At 36.3% G+C, this 19,050-nt stretch overlaps 4 protein-coding genes across 4 annotated transcripts; 2 read left to right on the top strand and 2 right to left on the bottom strand.

Annotated features, from left to right (window-relative positions):
- The first annotated feature begins 2,175 nt into the window (after positions 1-2,175).
- On the top strand, positions 2,176-4,764 carry LOC120768059 (prolactin regulatory element-binding protein). Its single transcript, XM_040094578.1, has 5 exons — positions 2,176-2,727; positions 2,792-3,333; positions 3,391-3,805; positions 3,870-4,032; positions 4,100-4,764. The coding sequence occupies exons 1-5, from the start codon at positions 2,587-2,589 to the stop codon at positions 4,183-4,185; spliced, it is 1,347 nt and encodes a 448-aa protein (XP_039950512.1). The 5' UTR covers positions 2,176-2,586; the 3' UTR covers positions 4,186-4,764.
- Positions 4,765-4,984: 220 nt separating this feature from the next.
- Positions 4,985-7,234, bottom strand: LOC120768058 (zinc finger protein 624-like). The gene is made up of 4 exons (XM_040094576.1): positions 6,998-7,234; positions 6,058-6,935; positions 5,418-5,715; positions 4,985-5,342 (listed from the first exon to the last, which is right to left on the bottom strand). Exons 1-4 carry the CDS (start codon positions 7,118-7,120, stop codon positions 5,160-5,162), a joined length of 1,482 nt encoding a protein of 493 aa, XP_039950510.1. The 5' UTR covers positions 7,121-7,234; the 3' UTR covers positions 4,985-5,159.
- Positions 7,235-8,248: 1,014 nt separating this feature from the next.
- LOC120769543 lies at positions 8,249-9,464 on the bottom strand. The gene is made up of 3 exons (XM_040096588.1): positions 9,046-9,464; positions 8,851-8,974; positions 8,249-8,785 (listed from the first exon to the last, which is right to left on the bottom strand). Exons 1-3 carry the CDS (start codon positions 9,345-9,347, stop codon positions 8,384-8,386), a joined length of 828 nt encoding a protein of 275 aa, XP_039952522.1. The 5' UTR covers positions 9,348-9,464; the 3' UTR covers positions 8,249-8,383.
- Positions 9,465-10,072: 608 nt separating this feature from the next.
- On the top strand, positions 10,073-13,152 carry LOC120768546 (probable serine/threonine-protein kinase samkC). Its single transcript, XM_040095288.1, has 3 exons — positions 10,073-10,467; positions 10,536-10,860; positions 10,918-13,152. Exons 1-3 carry the CDS (start codon positions 10,166-10,168, stop codon positions 11,728-11,730), a joined length of 1,440 nt encoding a protein of 479 aa, XP_039951222.1. The 5' UTR covers positions 10,073-10,165; the 3' UTR covers positions 11,731-13,152.
- Positions 13,153-19,050: the final 5,898 nt, after the last annotated feature.

Raw genomic sequence — 19,050 nt, 5'->3', positions numbered from 1 at the left:
TATAGAAATATAGCAGACCCAGCAGAGTTTGACTGCTCATACACACATGTACATAAGAGTGCAATACCTGTATTTAAATTTAAACAAAAATATTATTTTGCCACGCATTCAACAGCCATTGCAATATTTTCGTAATGCAATTCTTCTGCTTTGTCTGCGTTGGTACTCATTTTTAAGTACACAGCATTTAAGAATAATGCGTTCAATAATAAGAAATGTTCACTGCTCTTGGGTGTTTTTGGAGACAACCAACCATATATGGCACACGTTCCAACTTGTTCGCTTTGCGAATGTCACTGAAATGACGCTCAAAGTTCAAAGCTGTGTGGGCAGTGTGCACACGATTGCAATGAAGCCGGTTGTACTTACGAGTTGCACAAATGATGCTGGATTTTTGTGCTTTATTATGATTTTTTTTGCTATGAAAAGAGGCAGTTTTGTGTGAATCAGACTGGTGTGCCCTTATATGGTTGAACACGCTTTTTTTGTCTTTTTTACTTGATTGGCTGCTTGTTTTTCGGATGCTTTCTAAAAGAAGAAGAATGAGGTAGAAAAATGTAATATTAATAAATATAAGCACAATTAAATCTAAATAATTATGTTTATAAATCATTCAAGCCGTGTTAAGCGTGTGTTAATGCTACCATAGTACTTTGGAATTCTTCTACTTTAGCAAGAGATCCTTACATATACACTAAGAATTATAAGAACAAAAGATAGAAGTGTTTGAAAATTTGTAACTTCATCTTTAAAATCAATTTCAATTATCTTAGCTTAAACTTGTGGATATAAAAAATGTATTTTCTTATTTTTGCGCATTTCCTTATCCACCTTTCAACTTCGTTACGCACATACGCTTTCTAGACACCAGAAAAAAGAAGTCTCTAAGATAAAAATGTACAAAATTTTACGTCACTGAAATGAACGCGCATATAAAACCGGCGCACGACCGGCAAATATGTACCGCTAGGGAGTTGGAGAAGCAGCAGTGGTGTGAGGTTATGTGTATTCCTCCCACAAAAGCTGATAGACGCTCGAGCAAGCACGTAAAGCTTACAAAAGCTGTTCATGTTTTACTACCTGTATTAGTGTCGTCGGTGTGGCAAAGTGATGCTAGCCGATGCCTGATAGCTTGCATACATGCATGTGTACTTGCAGACACATACTTACTAATTCACGCCCATTCCACCGATAATAGAAGTTCGTTAAAGTTTTTCCGAAGGAAAGGGAATTTTTCGCATAAAATTGAACATAAAAATGTCGCATGTTTTATATGCGTATAACGTTATGTCTCCTTCCGTAATATGCATCCATAATACATCTGATAAGAAGACTCTACAACTACAACTACTGTTCAATTTATGGTGAGAATATGTGGTTAAAACACAACCTCAACATGGCACAACAAATTGTTTTCACGAGTTTTTGTTCTCCTTGCAGTACTGCTTTTTTATAGCGGTGGATGTGGTGCGGCAATACTATGAGATAGTGGTGACATTACAATAATAACTTTTGTTTGATATGTGCTACCCCCGCTGTGGGAGGAAATAAACATTTTGAGGTTCCTTATTACGCAGAAGGAGGAGGCATATTTTGTTTTTGTTTAAATATTATGGAAATAAGGCATTGATTCATTAGACTCATGCCTGCTCAGCCTCACCGTTATTACTCTTCTGAAAAGAAACCTGGAAATACTGGTAGCGGAAATCCTTGGCCGTCAATCGGATGCAGCGTGTTTTGTGAACAAAATGATTTGGATTGTGTTCCAGTGCAGATAGCTTTCGAATAACTTGCATAGTTTTAAGAAAATAGTTGAAAATGAAATATTCAGGCTTTAATAAAATTAAATCTTAATATTATGATTATTATTATACTAATTATTTATATTACTTCAACCACATAAATTTGTTTGAACTGCAGTAACGTTGTGCACTACTTTATCGACAGCTATTATCTCTGTTCCTTCACAAATAATAATGAAAGCCAACGTAATCCGGCTTTACAAAAGATATAATTTTCTAATCAAACGCAAATAAATAATAAAACCATATCTTAATTTGATAAACAAAATTTCTTTAAAATAGACCAGGCGTAAAAATTTTCAAATGTTTTTTTCTCTATTTTATCAGTTTGTCTTTCACATTGTGGCAGCACTGCACAGCTGTCAGCTACAGATCACAGAGAAGAGATACGAGTACGTGGAACTTTCACAGCTGAACTAGTCGATGAGAGAAAAACTAAATAAATATAGTGAATTATTAATTAAATAATAATATAATCAATAAATAGTGTGGTTTGAAAAGTTCATAATACTCGTACATAACTGTTAAAGCCAAGCATTTCCATGAAAGAATCTCGTTTTGAAGTCTGAGTAAGATTTGCAATTAAGGAAGGCCGACAAATTTATGCTAAAACAAGGCGAGATAAAGTAACAACAACTACAATAATAGATACAAAAGAGTGCTCGAAACAACGAAAGAGTGGCCACCAGCAGCTGGAGCAAAGTGCAGGAAGCCAAATTTGTAAAAGTGAATTCCAGACAATATAATTGTAAGAATATTAAAAACAGTTAACCACTGAATAAAAATGGCACCCACACGACGACCTAGCGATGGTTTGCTGGCTCGAGTAAATTTTCCGCTATATGCAGTTGAAATGCTAACCAGTCGGCATGTACTTGTGGCAGGAGGTGGTGGCTCAGCTAAAACAGGTGTAGCTAATGGCTTTGTGAGTACTTTAAAACTAAAAAATAATAATAATAAAGTTAGTAAAGGATTAATTTTATTGGCAGGAAATCTACGAGATCTATCACAACGGAACGCACTTCTGCGCGGAAGAGGTGGTGCGGCATGAGACAGGCGCCAATGTTGTTATGAACTTTGCTGTGCGTAACGATGGGCGACGTTCATACCTGTGCGCCGGACAAGAATCACACTGTCAATTATATTTTGTTAATCCACGTATAGTTTATGAGGGCCAAGACGAAGCGACAACAGATGCAGACGAAAGGCGACCAAGAAGTAATAGTACAGCGGAACATGGTAATGAAAATGGTGTACGTAGGCGTGTAGCACAGGCATCTGGCGTGCAGGATCTACCAAATGGACATGCCACAGGCGCCAGCAAGAAGACAGGCGATCAGAATGCAAACTTGAAACGTATACGTTTTGATATTAAAGCAGCTGATTCAGTGCAAACAGATTTTCTGACTACTGAACCGCTCCAGCGGGTGGTACGCATTAGTCCGAATGGCCGTTTGATGGCAACTGGCGGCACAGATGGTCACTTGCGCGTTTGGACATTTCCACAAATGGTGCAGCGCAGCGACATAGCGTAAGTAATGTACGCTCTGCTAAATACAATTTTCAACATATGATTTCCGATAATTAGGTCGCACAACAAGGAAATTGATGATATTGATTTCAGTCCGGACTCGAAGTATATTGTAACTATTTCGAAAGATGGTCAGGGTTTAGTATGGGACCTGGCGACTATGAAGCAACATCACCAACTGAAATGGACTACACCCGAGGGCTCCAAGTACCTATATAAACGCTGCCGATATGGTACCATTGAGGCGCAACGCGATAAATATCGACTTTTCACAATTACGAACCCTCTGGGTAAAGTGGGCAAGCAGCGTGGTTTTCTACAGCAATGGGATTGCATTAGTGGGCAGCTACGTAGTGCTGTACAAGTTGACGAAAGCTTAGCGTCATTGGCTGTGCGTGACGATGGTCGCTTTGTGGCTGTGGGCACTATGTTTTCGGGTAGTGTTTCTATTTATATTGCCTTTAGTTTACAGGTAAAGTAAAATTATATTGAAAGTGCTTGTGATTTGATTTATTCAATCTTTTCCTAATTTATAGCGTGTTCTGCACATACCGAACGCGCATTCGATGTTCGTTACTGGTTTACAATTCTTACCGATTACAAACGAAGAAGGACCGCCAATTTCAAGCGATACTGAGGCGGCGGTTCTTTCAATTTCCGTGGACAATAAAGTGTGCATTCACAGTTTGCAGCAACGACGTAAGCGCTTATTGAATTTTGTATTTATATTTTAATGATTTTCTGTATTTTTTTTATTTCGCTTTAGGCACCATACCCGCTTGGGTGGCAATATTACTCATTATAATCGTGCTGTTCGGCGCCTTTGCATTATGCTCATATATAGGCATTTAAACGTATACGTGTGTGTGGCATTTAATTAAGTGAAATAAACATAGAATTATGTGGAAGTTAAAAATTCGTTAACTAAAAACAATAAGTCGGCAAATCGTTACTAAATAATAAGTGCTTACAGTCCAGAATAAGCAGCTGAAATAAAAGAACAATAGCGTATACTTTTTGTTTTGTTAAACTCTCGTTCAAATTAAGTTGTATTTTTTGTACAGTTATTTGTATTCCATTCGCACATAACAAAACTTAAGTGTATACGTATTCATATTTAATTAAGTTCAAGTGCTTTCACTAGTTAGCCTTATCAAAAATAAAAAAAAAAAACACTAAACGATGTAACATTTGATTCTATCTTTGTTAGCACGGCTATGCTTCAACATTTCATTGTCATTCGTCAATAGCACCGCGTCAACTGATTATTACAATTATTTCGATTTTCAACTCCACTCAGTTGAGTCGAAGTTGAGGTAATTCAACCGGTATTACGAACTTGCAAAGTTTCATTCGTTTTGCTAACCTTAAAAACGAAGATTTGACATATAATAAACATCTGATAATTTGTAAACAAAAAATCAAAATAAATCAATTTAGTTCTTGCTGGTGAAAAGGCTAAAAATATTAAACAAATTTCGTTTTAGTTTCAACTACTAAAAAGTGGTTTCAATTAAATGCTACAGATTGTTCCAATATTAACGCAAGATTTAAATTGGTGGCAATAATTATGTAGAAAAGTGTTGAAAAAATAGAGCGTTATACGATGGAACAACGTTTCTTCATTATTAAATAATATTAAAAAAAAATATTTCTAGTCTCAACCGCTTAAAAAAAAGCGTTCAACTTAAACACCACATTTTATTTTCCGAAAAATGCAAATAAATGGTTCTAAATCACAATCATTCATAAAAAAATAATTATTAAATAACTTAACGCTTTGACATTTCCAATCCACTAAACATTCTCGCAGCAAATTTGTTATATTAGTCAGCTTCGACAGCCTGCCTTAAAGGTACCGCTAAGCTTTTCTTCAACGCGGATTGTTCGGCCCACTCCTTAGCATGTTTCTTCTTTCGATGAGAATACATATTGCCATTAGATTTGAAAGTTTGTGGACAAAAACTACAGGTATATAAAGCTTCTCCGGTATGGGTTGCCATATGTTCCTGCAATTTTAAATATGGAAAATAATGTAATTAACTATTTAGACCCAAAAATATATACACAAACTTATAACTCACTTTGAAATCGGTAATTCGTTTAAAGGCCTTGTCGCATAATTTGCATTCATGTTTTCTTTGCAAGGAATGCATATACTTTATATGTTCACGATGAGCTTGCAGAGACGGTGACACTTTAGAACAAATTGGGCAGGTTTGTGGAGTTTGATACTCTTCCGTGTGCATTGTTTTCATATGACGTGCTAAGCCATATTTCGTTTTGACTGCAGTATCACATAGGTCACACTTTATTAGTTTTCCCGGCGCACCAACATGGATTAGACGCATGTGTTTTCCTAATTGAATGTCGTCGGGGAAGCTGAAAGAAATATAATAATTATGAAATATCACCTAAGTATATAGGTACCCAGAACAGTTTCACACGAAATTTGTAACACCCAGAAGTAAACGTCAGAGGCGATATAAAATTCATAAATAAATGATCAGCATGGCGGGCTGAGTCGATTTAAACAAGTCCGTTTGTCCGTGCATATTTTTGTTGTACGTCTATTCTCACCAACAAGTCGCTTAAATGATTAAACCGTCGATATCGGACCACTAAAGCATATAGCTAGCAAACAAACTGTTCGATCAAAAACTGGAAGGGTGTTATAAGTTCGACTTGACCTTTTTTCTTGTTTTAACTATCTATAGCACTTACGTTTTACCACATTCTAAGCACGGTATGGTTTTTTGATCTTCTGTAACGTGAATGTTATTATAATGCTGTTTCAAACAAGAAGCACGGAAAAATCCCTTTGAACAAATTGTACAACGATGTACACGTTCCCGATTGCCATGCACATACTGAAGATGAAGATCGATGCAACGTCGCTCCGTCATTCGCTTTCCGCAATGTTTACATTTGAAATAGTCGGGATCTTCATGAAAATGAATATGATCAATTAATAAACCTCGTTGACGTATTTTTTTACCACAACATAGCACATAACCACTCGTTTGATGTGCTTCACTGAAATGGGTTTTCAAATGTGTGAAGTCCTCTAATGGAATTTGACAAATGCAACAAGTAAATTTAAAATTTTTCTTTGCAATATATTCATCCAATTCCGCAGTTTTCTTACTAACGCTTTTTCTTTGATTTATTTTACGAGACTTTCGTTTTGAGTGACTATCTTCTTCATTCTCACTCTCCGATTCTTCAGAATCAGAACTATACTCGTACGATGATACAGAATTGTCCATACATTCTTCGATTAAAGGCTCATCTTTAATCTCTAAGTCTTCTGAAACCATCTCTGATGGATTACATATATCTGTGGGACTAGTTGAGGCGGGTAACATAAATTCTTCAACTTTAATTATATATTCCGTAAGTGGTTCAACTTGTGCGTCGTCATTAGACATGATTTCTTCTTTTATTTCAAAACTATCGGTTTCGAAAGTCGCACTTTTGAGAGTATACGCAGCTTCCTTATGCACTAGCTTCACATTTTCATAAAATTCATGAAATGTTTCTACTGAATTCCAACAATTTCGACAAATGAACTTCATTTCAATTTGAGACATCATATCCAGCTGAATAAAATAATTAAAATGTAGTATATATGTATAAAGGCAAATCCACAATAATTACGCACCCCATCCTTAAAATGCAATTCAATCACTTCACGTCCATTCAAGTCGATAACTTCTTTGGAGTCCAAATCTATTTGATCCTTTGAACTTTTTAAACATAGTAAACAACATGTCTCATCAAACATTTTAATATCTTACTACAATGGCTATAGAATAAACAAACGGGGATAAATCTCTGCAAACTTTATCTCTGCTGAAAACAACCCGACAAGCAGTGATAAGGCCTCGAAATTTGCGATTTTTATACCATTTTCGATGGTAGCCAGATCTGACATAATAACATTTTTTGGACATTTAAATAAAACACCCAATATTTATTACGATTATATTTAAATTTTTTTATGATTTTATGATATACATATAAAAATAACTGTCTTTTGATCTTTCAATACTCAATAAAAGGATTTAAGCTTGTTGGCTCGCAATTAGTACATATTTTTAATAATTTTCCAATCATAATTAATTCTAAGATGCATCACATCACCAAACATTTCATAAAATATATTTAAATTTCACGTTTTCTTTCATTTTTATTGCTCCATATCTTTTTAGTGAGCTTGAACGACGGCAACAAATGTATATATACATATATATATATATTGTCATTCTGACACTTCCAGTCGTTTCTCGATCAGAACGAACTTATACAAAAGTATACAACGAACTTTGCTGTCAAAGCAAATGTCTGAAGCCAAGTAAAACGAAAGTTGTATGTGAATCAGCAATTACGTTCTGAATTGACAGGTGTTCTGCAAAGCAAAACCAAAAACAAAACTTCAAAATAATTTGTTTGCAACATGCCGGTGATCCCAGTTTTTCAAAAATCAATATTATCAAAGTTAATTAAGGTATTGCATTCTTAACGAAAGTTCAACCAGTAATATGGGAAAGATTGTGAGATTGTTATGCAGAGTTGACAGTCATAGGCCGAATAAAAATCTGGGTCCGTTCCGGTTACGTAGACCCGACTGTCATAGGAACGTTCAATTCCACTGATATAGCGTTGAAAACCGTAATACCTTAAAATATATTGTTTTTAATTATATGTATGCTATATCTCATTGTCTGAAAGATACGAAAAACTAAATATGCTGATGATTAAATAAAAAACAGTTATACAGTAATACTTATGTGTTTTAATTTTAAGTTGAAGAAAAAGCGAGTACACAAATTATTTAATCAATTTGGAATTAAGATGTCGCACAACTAATACGACCGGTTAAAATTACTAACTAAGCAATAAATTAATTATATATGTTAAGTAGACGACTATATTTTGAAAAAAAAGAACTTTAAGCCCACCTTGGATAAAAACAAACATGAAAAAACAAAATCATATGTATGTGTATGGACACAAAAACATTCGTAGTAATATTACAGCCACTTCTTCAGTTTCCATTTGTACATTGCAAGCGTTGTAAAACAACTTCGTGCTTCTTTTGCCAATTCATAAGGAAACTCTCTAACGCCATAAATGACCGTTCTTCAGATTTTAGCTGTTTCAAGGCTGCATCACGCTGATCGGATAGTATACTATTGTCAACACGTATTTGTGTCAATCTTTCCTTAGTAAAATTGTGTCGCAATAAAAAGCTGGTGTCGCCGTTTGCTCTGGCATATGGCTGGTATCTTGGTTGACCTCGTAACTGTGTCGGCAAAGCTGACTGTTCCGCGGATTTTGCCATAAACGCAGCTGGCTTTTGTATTACTTTGGTGGTTTGCATTTCCGTAATAGGCAACTCTTTGTTCAGCAATTCTAATGGTATTTTTGCAAATAGTCGCTCTATAATCTATGAATTAAATGTATATAACTTTATTGTCTAGTTATTGCTATAAATTATTGTCATTTACGTACGAGTTGTTGATGTGTAAGTAGTTGGTTTTTTTGGCGAGGCGCTAATAGGCAGTGTATTAGTGGGTATAGTCTCCAGTGGCTTTGTTTATCATTTTCTTCTATTTCCAAACGACGACGTTCGGCGCTATAAAGTATGGGCATGCGAAGAAATCACTATTAATTTTATTATAAAATGTATTTAATATTTTTACTAACATGTATTTATTTTTGAAACTGTTTATTTTACGACGCACCTCCTGTGCGTTGACAAAAAAACCATATTCGCGCATACCCTCTGATATTGTACGGAAAATAGGTATATTTGTCTTTAAGGTCGTCACTTCATTGCTATGAAGTCTCCATAATTCCACCAAACGCATCTCCTCCCAACTGTTCCAGTATCGTGATCGAAGATGTTTTGGTACTATTTCGGTGTCCTCGCCGCCAGTTGTTGATGTGTTTTGTGATTGAGCCGGTGGCTGGTTCTCGTCGATTATCTCCAGGTCGCAATTGCTCATCTTGTGCTATAACTGTTTTAGAATGTATAATTTTGTTATATTTGCTAGAAATATATTGTTAAAAAGAATTATGTTTGTGAAATACGCTCATAACACAACAAAATAAACAAATGTCACTATAATTTTGCTTAGGTAAGCATTGCCAAACTAAAAAGATAACAAAATTGATTTCATATAATGTATGTTCCGAGCACACCGAAAGCAATTATACTGCCTTTGAATATACAATATATCATATGCATACTTAAAGTTAATAATTTTTTTCCATTAGTTAAAAAAAGCAGAAAATACACAAGAATTTCGGTTTCTAATATTAGGTATTTAAACAATTTGTGAACTAAATGGTGACCTGCATGGTGGTGATTTAACCGATAATTGGGTTGTAACGAGAAATCGTAAAGTAGCGGTATGAATAAAGAAATTCGATTTGAGTACGTGACTAATATGCCAGCGTTGCCATTTGTCCAAACATAAAACTTGTCTATTGGAAATAAAACATAAAACAAAAGTTTTTTCTAAAAATTTAATGCGTTTATTAAATTTTAGCAATTTTTAAACATAATTTAGCTTACGAATTCTACTATTTCTCCTTTATTTTTCCTTACTATGCTAAAATGCAGTTTTCTGATTCTCCCATTTTGGCATTTTCGTAACGAATCATAAACGTCAAACTTTCGTTCGTTTCTCCCGCTGCGTCTTTAGCGACAGTTGTGCAAAAAGTACAAAATTTTATACATAAAATCTTGCACAAATTATAATTTCAAGAAAAACGTAAATTCTACCATTAAAAATCGTTTGTTGTACCCCAACCATTTCAGATGTTGTCTGAGGAAGAGGCGGCAATGGACTACGATGAGTTGACATTGAATCCATTGCTGGCAGAAATTGAGGCCGAAACTGATTTGGACTCGAAAAAAGAGAAACAACGCCGCTATTGGACGCCAAAGGAAGAGCAACGTTTCTTTGAGATTTGGGGACGTGATAATTGGCGTTTAACGCGTCACGGAAAAAATACAATTTTCTTTGCACAATGGGCTGTTGAGTTGAAGGAGCGCTTTGATATAGAAGTGAAACCCGAGGAAATACAAGCGAAAGTAAACCAGACGCGCGCGAAGTTCAGGTAAACGTTGGGCGGTTACATCAAGTTCCATTGTTTAATGTTTAATATCTATGTTAAACTTTTTACAGACAAGTTAAGAAGCAGATAGCTGCTGACAAAAATTGTGTGCGTTGGAAAAAGTTTGCCATTATCGATAAAATTCTTAAGAATCAATATCGCCCTAAAGACGCCGAACCTGTACCGAAAGAGGCATTGGAGAATAATCGTGACATCGATTTAAGCGAAGTACCGTCGCCGCCCTCGCCACCACGTTCAGGACGACAGTCTTCACCCAATAGTATTACATCAAGTTCCAACACGCAAGAAGCAACTAATAATGCTACGACTACGGATAATAACAACACTTCGATATCATTGGATGTACCGGCTAGCACTGAAGACATAGACATCAAGGTATGTAGACAGTTTTTTGGTGTCGATACATAAATACATATTTTTACTTCTATGCAGAGTGAATTTCTTACTGACTCCAGCATCACGACTTCGCTGTTTAATGCGAGCACTGAGCTCTTCAGCGATCCAATCGACGAGGTAAAAGCCGAATACTCTAGCGATTTTCACAATTTTGGCAACTATCCACAGCCAAATCATTTTGAAACACAGCCACCAACTCAAGACGATGACGATGAGGAGCCACAGCTGCACACTTTACAAACACCACAACAATTGTTAGAAGAACAAAAGCAGAAACAACAACAACAACAATTACAGCAACAGCAGCAACAATACCAGCAGTATCCACCAGCATCATCAACGGCGCCACCCCCTGACACCACAACAGGCACCAATACGCAACTACTGCAAACTGGTTATGATCATAGTAACACATATGCCAATCAAAACCATTATGCGGCAACAACTACACCAACACCAACGACAGCTACATCATCTACCGCTAATCCAGCATATAATAGTCAATACGCCGGTAGTAATAATAACGTTACCAACAGTAGCACTAGTGGTGGTGTCGCACCAATGCAACCACCAACGACGGGCCTGGGTCGCGGTGCACCCGGTCAACCGCGTCGACGGCGCACATCGCACGCCAACAACGTGCTAGCAGCACAGGCTGGCGCCGAATCCTTAGAATCTATGTACCTAAATGAGGTGCGTAAAAAGAATATTTTACTTGCGGAGCAGTTGGAAATCGCACGTAAGCGTATGCAATTAGAGGAGCGTAAAGTGAATTTGTTGGAACGTTTCTTTCCACAATGTTTGGAGATGCAGGAGCAAATACTTGGGAAACTCAATAGCAATACTTAAGACGGTGTGAACGTGACATTGTAAGGTATTATGTGAAGTGGAAATGCATGTGGAAGTTTTTCATATAAGTTAAAGAATAAGTGGAAATTGCAGCAAATAATAAAGATGTGTTTAGTTCAAGTAATTCTACGAGAAATTCATCAGAATTTCGCATAACATCATGTGAAAATTAAATTTGAAACAGCGCTACGTCGAAACGGTGAATGTGAGTGTTGTAAAAAGGGGAAATCCCGCATTTTGCTAAATTAATTAAAAAAGTAATTATTTCTAAGATGCTACTTTTAATTTGGCCATGCAAAATACAGTTTAATTTGTTTCTTATTGTAGTCTTCTCTTTTCTCTTTTCAACAAGTCTTGTTGTGAAGAGCAAAAATTGTAATTCTCGTGTATCGGTACCAGTAATTCTTAGTCTCTTTTTTTTTAAACTTTATATATACCATATTATACAAAGTATTTACAACAAGCTATGTTTGTGTTAGTTTGTAGAAACAATTACAATTATATTAAAGTAACATTGATCCACAATATAGAAATTTTAAAATGATTTTAAAATATTTTATCATGTACAACATTTCATCGAATTCGGCTTATAGGCCAGTGCAGAAGTGTTTGAAAATCATAAAAATTGAACAAAAAAATCATTATAGGTTCAAACTCAATTGACAAGGAAGGTAAATAAAAAAATTGAAAGGAAAAATAATTTACGGACGATTTAGGATCGAGAAAAGAAAGGAGGCTTGTATTTTTCTCTAATATTTTAAGTTTATGCGAAAAAGGTGTAAATAACAAATTTTCCATAGGACTCGTAGGCTCGTAGGAAATCGAGATAAATCATTTTTAACCCTTAAACCCGGTAAATTATTTTTCTTTTAATTTTTCAAAAATTATTTACCTTGGTCTATTAATATTTTAGAAAAACAAACAACAGTGTGCTATTTAAACAAGAATTCAACACCATTGTTTGTATTTTTTTTAGTTACCCTTTACAAGTTTAAAACATAATTTTCACCGAAGAGATAAAAAGCGAAAATATAGAAAGCTAATTAACTAATTAATCGCCACTAAGCATAGATCAAAAGATTGTAAAATAATTCATATTTAAAAACCCCCCAACAACATGTTTGGTAATACAAAAACAAAACTATATACTTAGAAACATACTATGTGACTAGGAGTGAAAGTTGCAAGCTGAAATACGAACAAAATCGTAGAGTTGTTTAGGAGCAAAGAAAGCGGCATGGAACTGCATATGTACTAGAAGAGGAGGAAAAATTGACGCATGCACATGTTTGTCAATTTGTATGGTAATTTTGCGTAATAGGTAGTTGATAAGACCAGTTAATAAACATGATTTCTCATTTGTAAAACCACGAAAATAAAACAAAGCAAAAATTAAATAAAGTTAAATGATTTTTAATGGCACAACAGGTCTTTATTTATTTTATAAAATAGATTCTCAGGTTTTGAAACTTCTTCTTCAGGTTTTGAAACATTGATTTAAAATTTTGCACACACGCGCTTCTCTCCCCAACAAGCTGCTCATTCGTAAGAAGCGCCGATATCGGACCACTTTAGCATATATAGTATGTATGTATGTATATTGAATTACAGTTTTATAAATTTTCCTATAGCCTGCGAATCCTTCGAATATCAGTTGTTCCCCCTCACCAGAGCGCTGTTCAGAGTTAAAGGGAAAGTAAGTAGTGGTTCTGTCGGTAGCTCTCCATCAACTCTAGTTTCAGACTACTGCAACCCTGTAGCGTCCTTCAAGCGACGTTGGCTGCCACCAAGACTGAAATTGAGGCATTTCTCAGAAAGGTGTGTATGTTTAGCAAATCCAAAGCGACCATATTCACAAAGTGGAGGTTAGAGTACAGACTTGGCTTGATATTGCAGTCGATGGCGTTCCGACTGTCAATAACCCTAAAGTTTTAAGTAAGACACTAGACAGCCTGTGCTTCTTTACTCCTCACACGACTGCGAATATTGGCAAAGCACAGAGTCGTAAAAAAATCCTCAAGTCGCTAGTCGTCAGCACATGGGGAAGAGACAAAGAAACGTTGTTGGGAACATACAAGGTAATTGGTAGGCTGGTCCTTAACTACGCCGCTCCAGTGTGGTCGCTTGGATGCAGTGGAACGTAGACGAGGAAGCTCTAAGCATGTCAGCACACTGTACTCCGGGCTACAACAAGATGCCTCTTGATGTCTCCCATCGAACACCTGCACAAAGAGGCCAGTGTGCTCCCAGTTAAGGAGCATAATGAACTCCTCTTCAAGCAGTTTTTCCTGAGATTCTTTCACAGAAATCATCCCTGCAGTCACCGCCTCCTAAGAGCATCAAGAGGCCCATCCTCAACTCCGTCGACGATATAAACTAATATTTCGGACGCAAAAAACTTTAGGCATGCCCTGAGAGCGATCCTCCAGCAGCTTCGTTCCGGATACTCTAGCAGGTTATATCAAATATATGTCCAGTGTGCAATGAGTTCCCGCATGATAGTAACCGCCTCTTTGCATGTCCTGCTAACCCTACACATCTGACACCCTTCTCCCTATGGTCCGACCCCGTCGAAACAGCACGTTTCCTCGGCCTACCGTTGGATAACGTCGATGACAAGTTATCTAATCCTTACCATCCTAACCGGTATTAGGTACCCGTTACAACAACAATGGCAATTAAAAATAGCTTGTTTTATATTAGAATCGTATGGCTGCCAGATTACAGCGGAATCGCCGGAAACTTCAAAGCCGCTTCTCGGATGTCTGATTGCTTTCTGATGTTGGACCTCCAGCAAATGCTGGTCAACAACCAAAACTTGTGTGACTGCGAGAATTGAGACCTTCTATGAACTTCAAATCACATTTAAATCCATAATTTTAGAAGTCCATGGGGCTTATCCAACGTAATCAGACAATATGATGAGCCTCCTGAGTGCAAGCGCAACAACTTCGTGAGTATCATTAGTGCTCACTTTAATTCGTTTTTCTTTCACCTAAAAAAAAACAGTTTCCTCTATGAAAGCTTAATTTTTTAGTTAATCCGCAACTGAAACAAAAATATTCCTACCAGGCTAAGTAAAAAAAAGCCATTATCTTCGCAATTTGGCGTCAATTCGACATATCAATATAGGTAAAGTTTTTGTCCACATGGGTTTTCCAATGTTGAGGAAAACTTTCTTGAAGTAATTTAGAGGAATGATTTGTCAGACCTTAACCTAATAAAAATTCGGGTCCATTTCGGTTACGTAGACCCTACTGTCGTGCCAATGGCAAACTTTATCTTTATCAGCAGTTGAACTTACTTTCCGACGCCTTTTTCAAAACCTTCATAAATCATTCTTTACTTGAATTGCCGCATAAAACTGAAGGGTAATGAAATAAAAGCATACTCGTTTCGGTAAAAGCGTCTAAACTCAATAAGTATTCTGCAGATCTCTTTTTTATTACTTACCGATCCAAACAGACTTAGATTATTGGTCGAACACTCTTGAACTCGAAAACTCTGGAACATACTAATATGATTTTAGCACCTGGCTTTTGTGGTATAATGGTGGCATCATCGATTGAAGTCCTTTGGAAGTAAGCCACATCTTATGGGTAGGCTAAGTTTGGTTATCTCTTTATCACACCTAATACTCAGTCGTTTGTCGATCCATAAAGTGCTATAGATCGGAACAGAAACTCCAGAATTAAGTCAATATTAAGAAACAAGCTGATTAAAAAATGTTTTTGTTCCATTGAAATTCATTTTTGACCAATATATAAGGAATACGAAGCGATTCGATACGCCACGAAAAGTACAAGAGGTTACAATTCCACTCATAGTACCATATATTGTAGGTTGATTGATAGCATCATGGTGAAATAAAATTAATTTTAGAGTAATAATAAGAATTCTTAATATCATTTTCAATCTACGCCTCTAATACAAAGTAAAGTCATAAACAAATGGTACACACTCGTATTAATGAAGCAAAGCGGCATAGGAGTGACGGGCATGAGAAATTCCAGCGTACCTTTGAACAAGCGTTCAAATCAGAAAGACAAGCAAGTGTCTACAAGATAAGCGTGTAGATGATAGGGCCAAGAGCTTCACATACCTACTCAAATAGTCTCCGCTTTTGTGAGCGCTATCTCGTGTCGGTGTGATATGGGTGAGCTACAATTCAAATTCTTTGAAGAGACCAATGAAGTGTCAAAGTGTCATGCTGTCTGAAATCTATGAGTCCATAGCTTAATGGATTAACGAAGGGCATATTGGGTTAATAGATTTTTCACAGCTTGATAATAATTGAAGAATTTCACAAATGAATAAAATGAAAAAATGTGATCAGATTTAGAGATAAACTTCAATGATCGGATCAGTGATACCGATAATAGATAATGAAATACTTACAAAAATGCTTGCTTTTATGAGCAGAAAATAGTAAGACTTTGTACATAAATTTAAAATTCTTAATTTATACTTCAAATCTATGAATCTATGTCGTTCCCCTCAAAGTACTCCCCTTGGCCACAATACACTTATGCCAACGTCTTTTCCAATCCCCGAAACAGTTGTTAAAGTCAATTTCCGGAGTTGCCTGTTATGCGCGTGGTGATTCACGTTTAATGCCTTCAATCGTTTAAAACGGTTTTCCGAAGCGGTCTTTTGAGTTTGCTCAATAGAAGTCACACGGACTAAATCAGGCGAATATGATGGTTGCGACACGATTTTGTAGAAAATTTGGCGAAAAACCCACGAAGCAGCAATGCAGTATGCGACGGTGCATTATCGTGGTGTAAACACCAAGAGTTATCGACCCATAATTTCCGTCCAGCAATAGCTTCACTCAAATGACGCAAAGCACTCAAATAGCATTCCTTGTTGACACATCAATAATTCAAGAAAACTGTCAACATATCCTTGATTTTTGACCTGTTTTGACATGGCTTTTCTGCTTCGGCTAAAATTGTGACGATATTCGGCCGATTGATCTAACGATCCGCATCGTAAGCATAGATCCAAGACTCATCGCCAGTAATAATACGTTTCACGATATCCTGGTAATCGGAAAGCATTGTTGCACACACGCTAACACAGCGCTGTTTTCCGAAAAAAATGTGTGATCATGTTTTCACTTTTTTTAGGTATTTAAAAAGGGTTTTCACTGATCCTTCCGATATTACAACGATGCCAGTAAGACCTTTGGCTGTCTCTTTTCAAGCACTAATTCCTTTATTTTATTGACGTGTTGATCATCAGTTGATGTTGACTGCCGTCCTGAACTTGGTTCGTCGTCAATGCGAATCTTTGAATAATTTGTACCAATCGAAAATTCCGGGATTGGAATAAACCCAGATTTTTATTCAGCTAAGGACTATCTACTTAGTAGGATTCCTCCAAATTCCTTCAGGAATGCTTCCCGCCGTTACTACTAGAACAATAGCGTGGGTTCCTTCCAGAAAACGTGCGTGAAGACTTTGCAGTAATGTTCGGCGTTGTCCAAATGCAAACCGAGGTAGTTTCTGTATGGTTTTGCGACAGGCGACGAAACAGTGCTCTAATGATGGCATCAGAGACCAAGGAACACTTGACTTTATGTGACGAATCTGTTTCGAAGCTATGTATATATATATATGTAAAACAGTCTCAATACCTGTTTACTCAAAGCTTTTCTTAAATATATCACAGCGGGTGAATCAAATGTTTTATATGACAAAAAGAAGAATAAGAAGTATCTTATTGCACTTATAGTCATTCAAAATACTCAAGGAAACAATTAGCTTCTCATAATGCAGAAAAAACAACAATAACAATAATAATAAATCCGGCAGACATCTACACGCTAATAAGCCGCGCTCACTTGAAGTGTTAAAGTAAACAACAACAATAGTCAGTTAGCTTATTTTCAAGTTCACTACGTCACGCTCGGCATATAAAAAAGTTAATCAGCTCTGAAATGATTAATACTACTTATTTTTATTTATTTTAACGTTCCATATTCTATACCATTTTGGCGAAGTTCGTGAGGGTACATACAGCAACTTGTGAGTATAACTTAATTATTTCTTAAGTACTTGTTAAGTTTTTTGTCTTCATTATTCTCATATAATATTTAGTTACGACATTATCATTAAACAAATATTTGAAAAACTCTTGAAGAAGATACTTGTTTCGACCAAAATTTTATATTAGAATTGTTCGCTACGAATCAAGCAAATTTATTAATTAATTTAGTCTAACTAGCTCTCCAAATTTCGCAATCTATTAGTATAGATAAAGGTACACGAGTGAAACTTTGAATGCGGTCCTTCAATACAAACTAAAATGTTCTCATAAATGACAGACGAAGGCTTTTGCCAAAGCTCTATAACCGCCGGCAGTCACAACAAATAAGAAAATCGCGTTTTCAATGGCCGTAAAGTTCAGTCTTCTAGAACTCCTTTGACTGTCTAACGTTCGCTTTATTTCCGACTGTAGATAAAAAAATTAGCAATTATTTACTATATAGGTTAGAAATGCAGTTTGCCAAGAGATGACGTAACTTGATTCCTATTCCATTGGAAAAAATGTTTTTGAGTGGAGTTCTTCTTCATTACTTTAATATGTAGTGATTTTAGCTTGAATGACAAAGAAGTTAGTTGCCAAACACATGAAGAGCTCGCAAATCAATAGGAGTCACTTAAGCAACCAATTCAAAACGTTTAAAATCAGCCGTATCTAATCAAAAGCAAGGAATTTGGGTGCTAAATGAACTGAGACGCTGAAAAGCGATTTTGCATCTCAAAAATGTTGCTTTACCGCGACAAAACGAAGTCGTTTTTGCATCGGATTGTGACTGGGGATGAAAAATTAACCCTTTCTCAAAGGTATATGTATACGAAAATGATCATATGTGGAACCTGGTCAACCAGCCATATTTACAGCACAGTTGAATATTCCCAAAGCCAAGGCAATGAACTGTTTTTGGTGGGATCAAAAGTGCCTGGGGTAAAAACAGATTAATAAGAAAGTAGGTCTTGATAGCGACCCCTACTCAACAAGTTGAAGCGAGAGACACCAACTTATAGGCGAGATGTTGTTCCTTTTAACCATCATATGGGCCTCATTTAGAAGGTCATTTAAAAACTATTTGGAAAACAGCGACTGGGATGCTTTGTCTCAGCCATCTTATAGGCCAGACCTTGTTTATTTTAATCACCATATGTTTCGGTAATATGGCTCACATCAGGACAGGGCTTCCAAAACTCGGCTTAATTCATTCTGCGTCGGCTGCCGAGCCGGCAATACCGTTCCCATCTTGAGATCTAGCATTTATTATTAAAATAGTTGACC

The sequence above is a fragment of the Bactrocera tryoni genome, chromosome 2 (genome assembly GCF_016617805.1).
Source record: "Bactrocera tryoni isolate S06 chromosome 2, CSIRO_BtryS06_freeze2, whole genome shotgun sequence".
Lineage (NCBI taxonomy): Eukaryota > Metazoa > Arthropoda > Insecta > Diptera > Tephritidae > Bactrocera > Bactrocera tryoni.
Note: the sequence above shows the minus strand (reverse complement) of the source record. Positions and strands in the feature narration are given on the sequence as shown.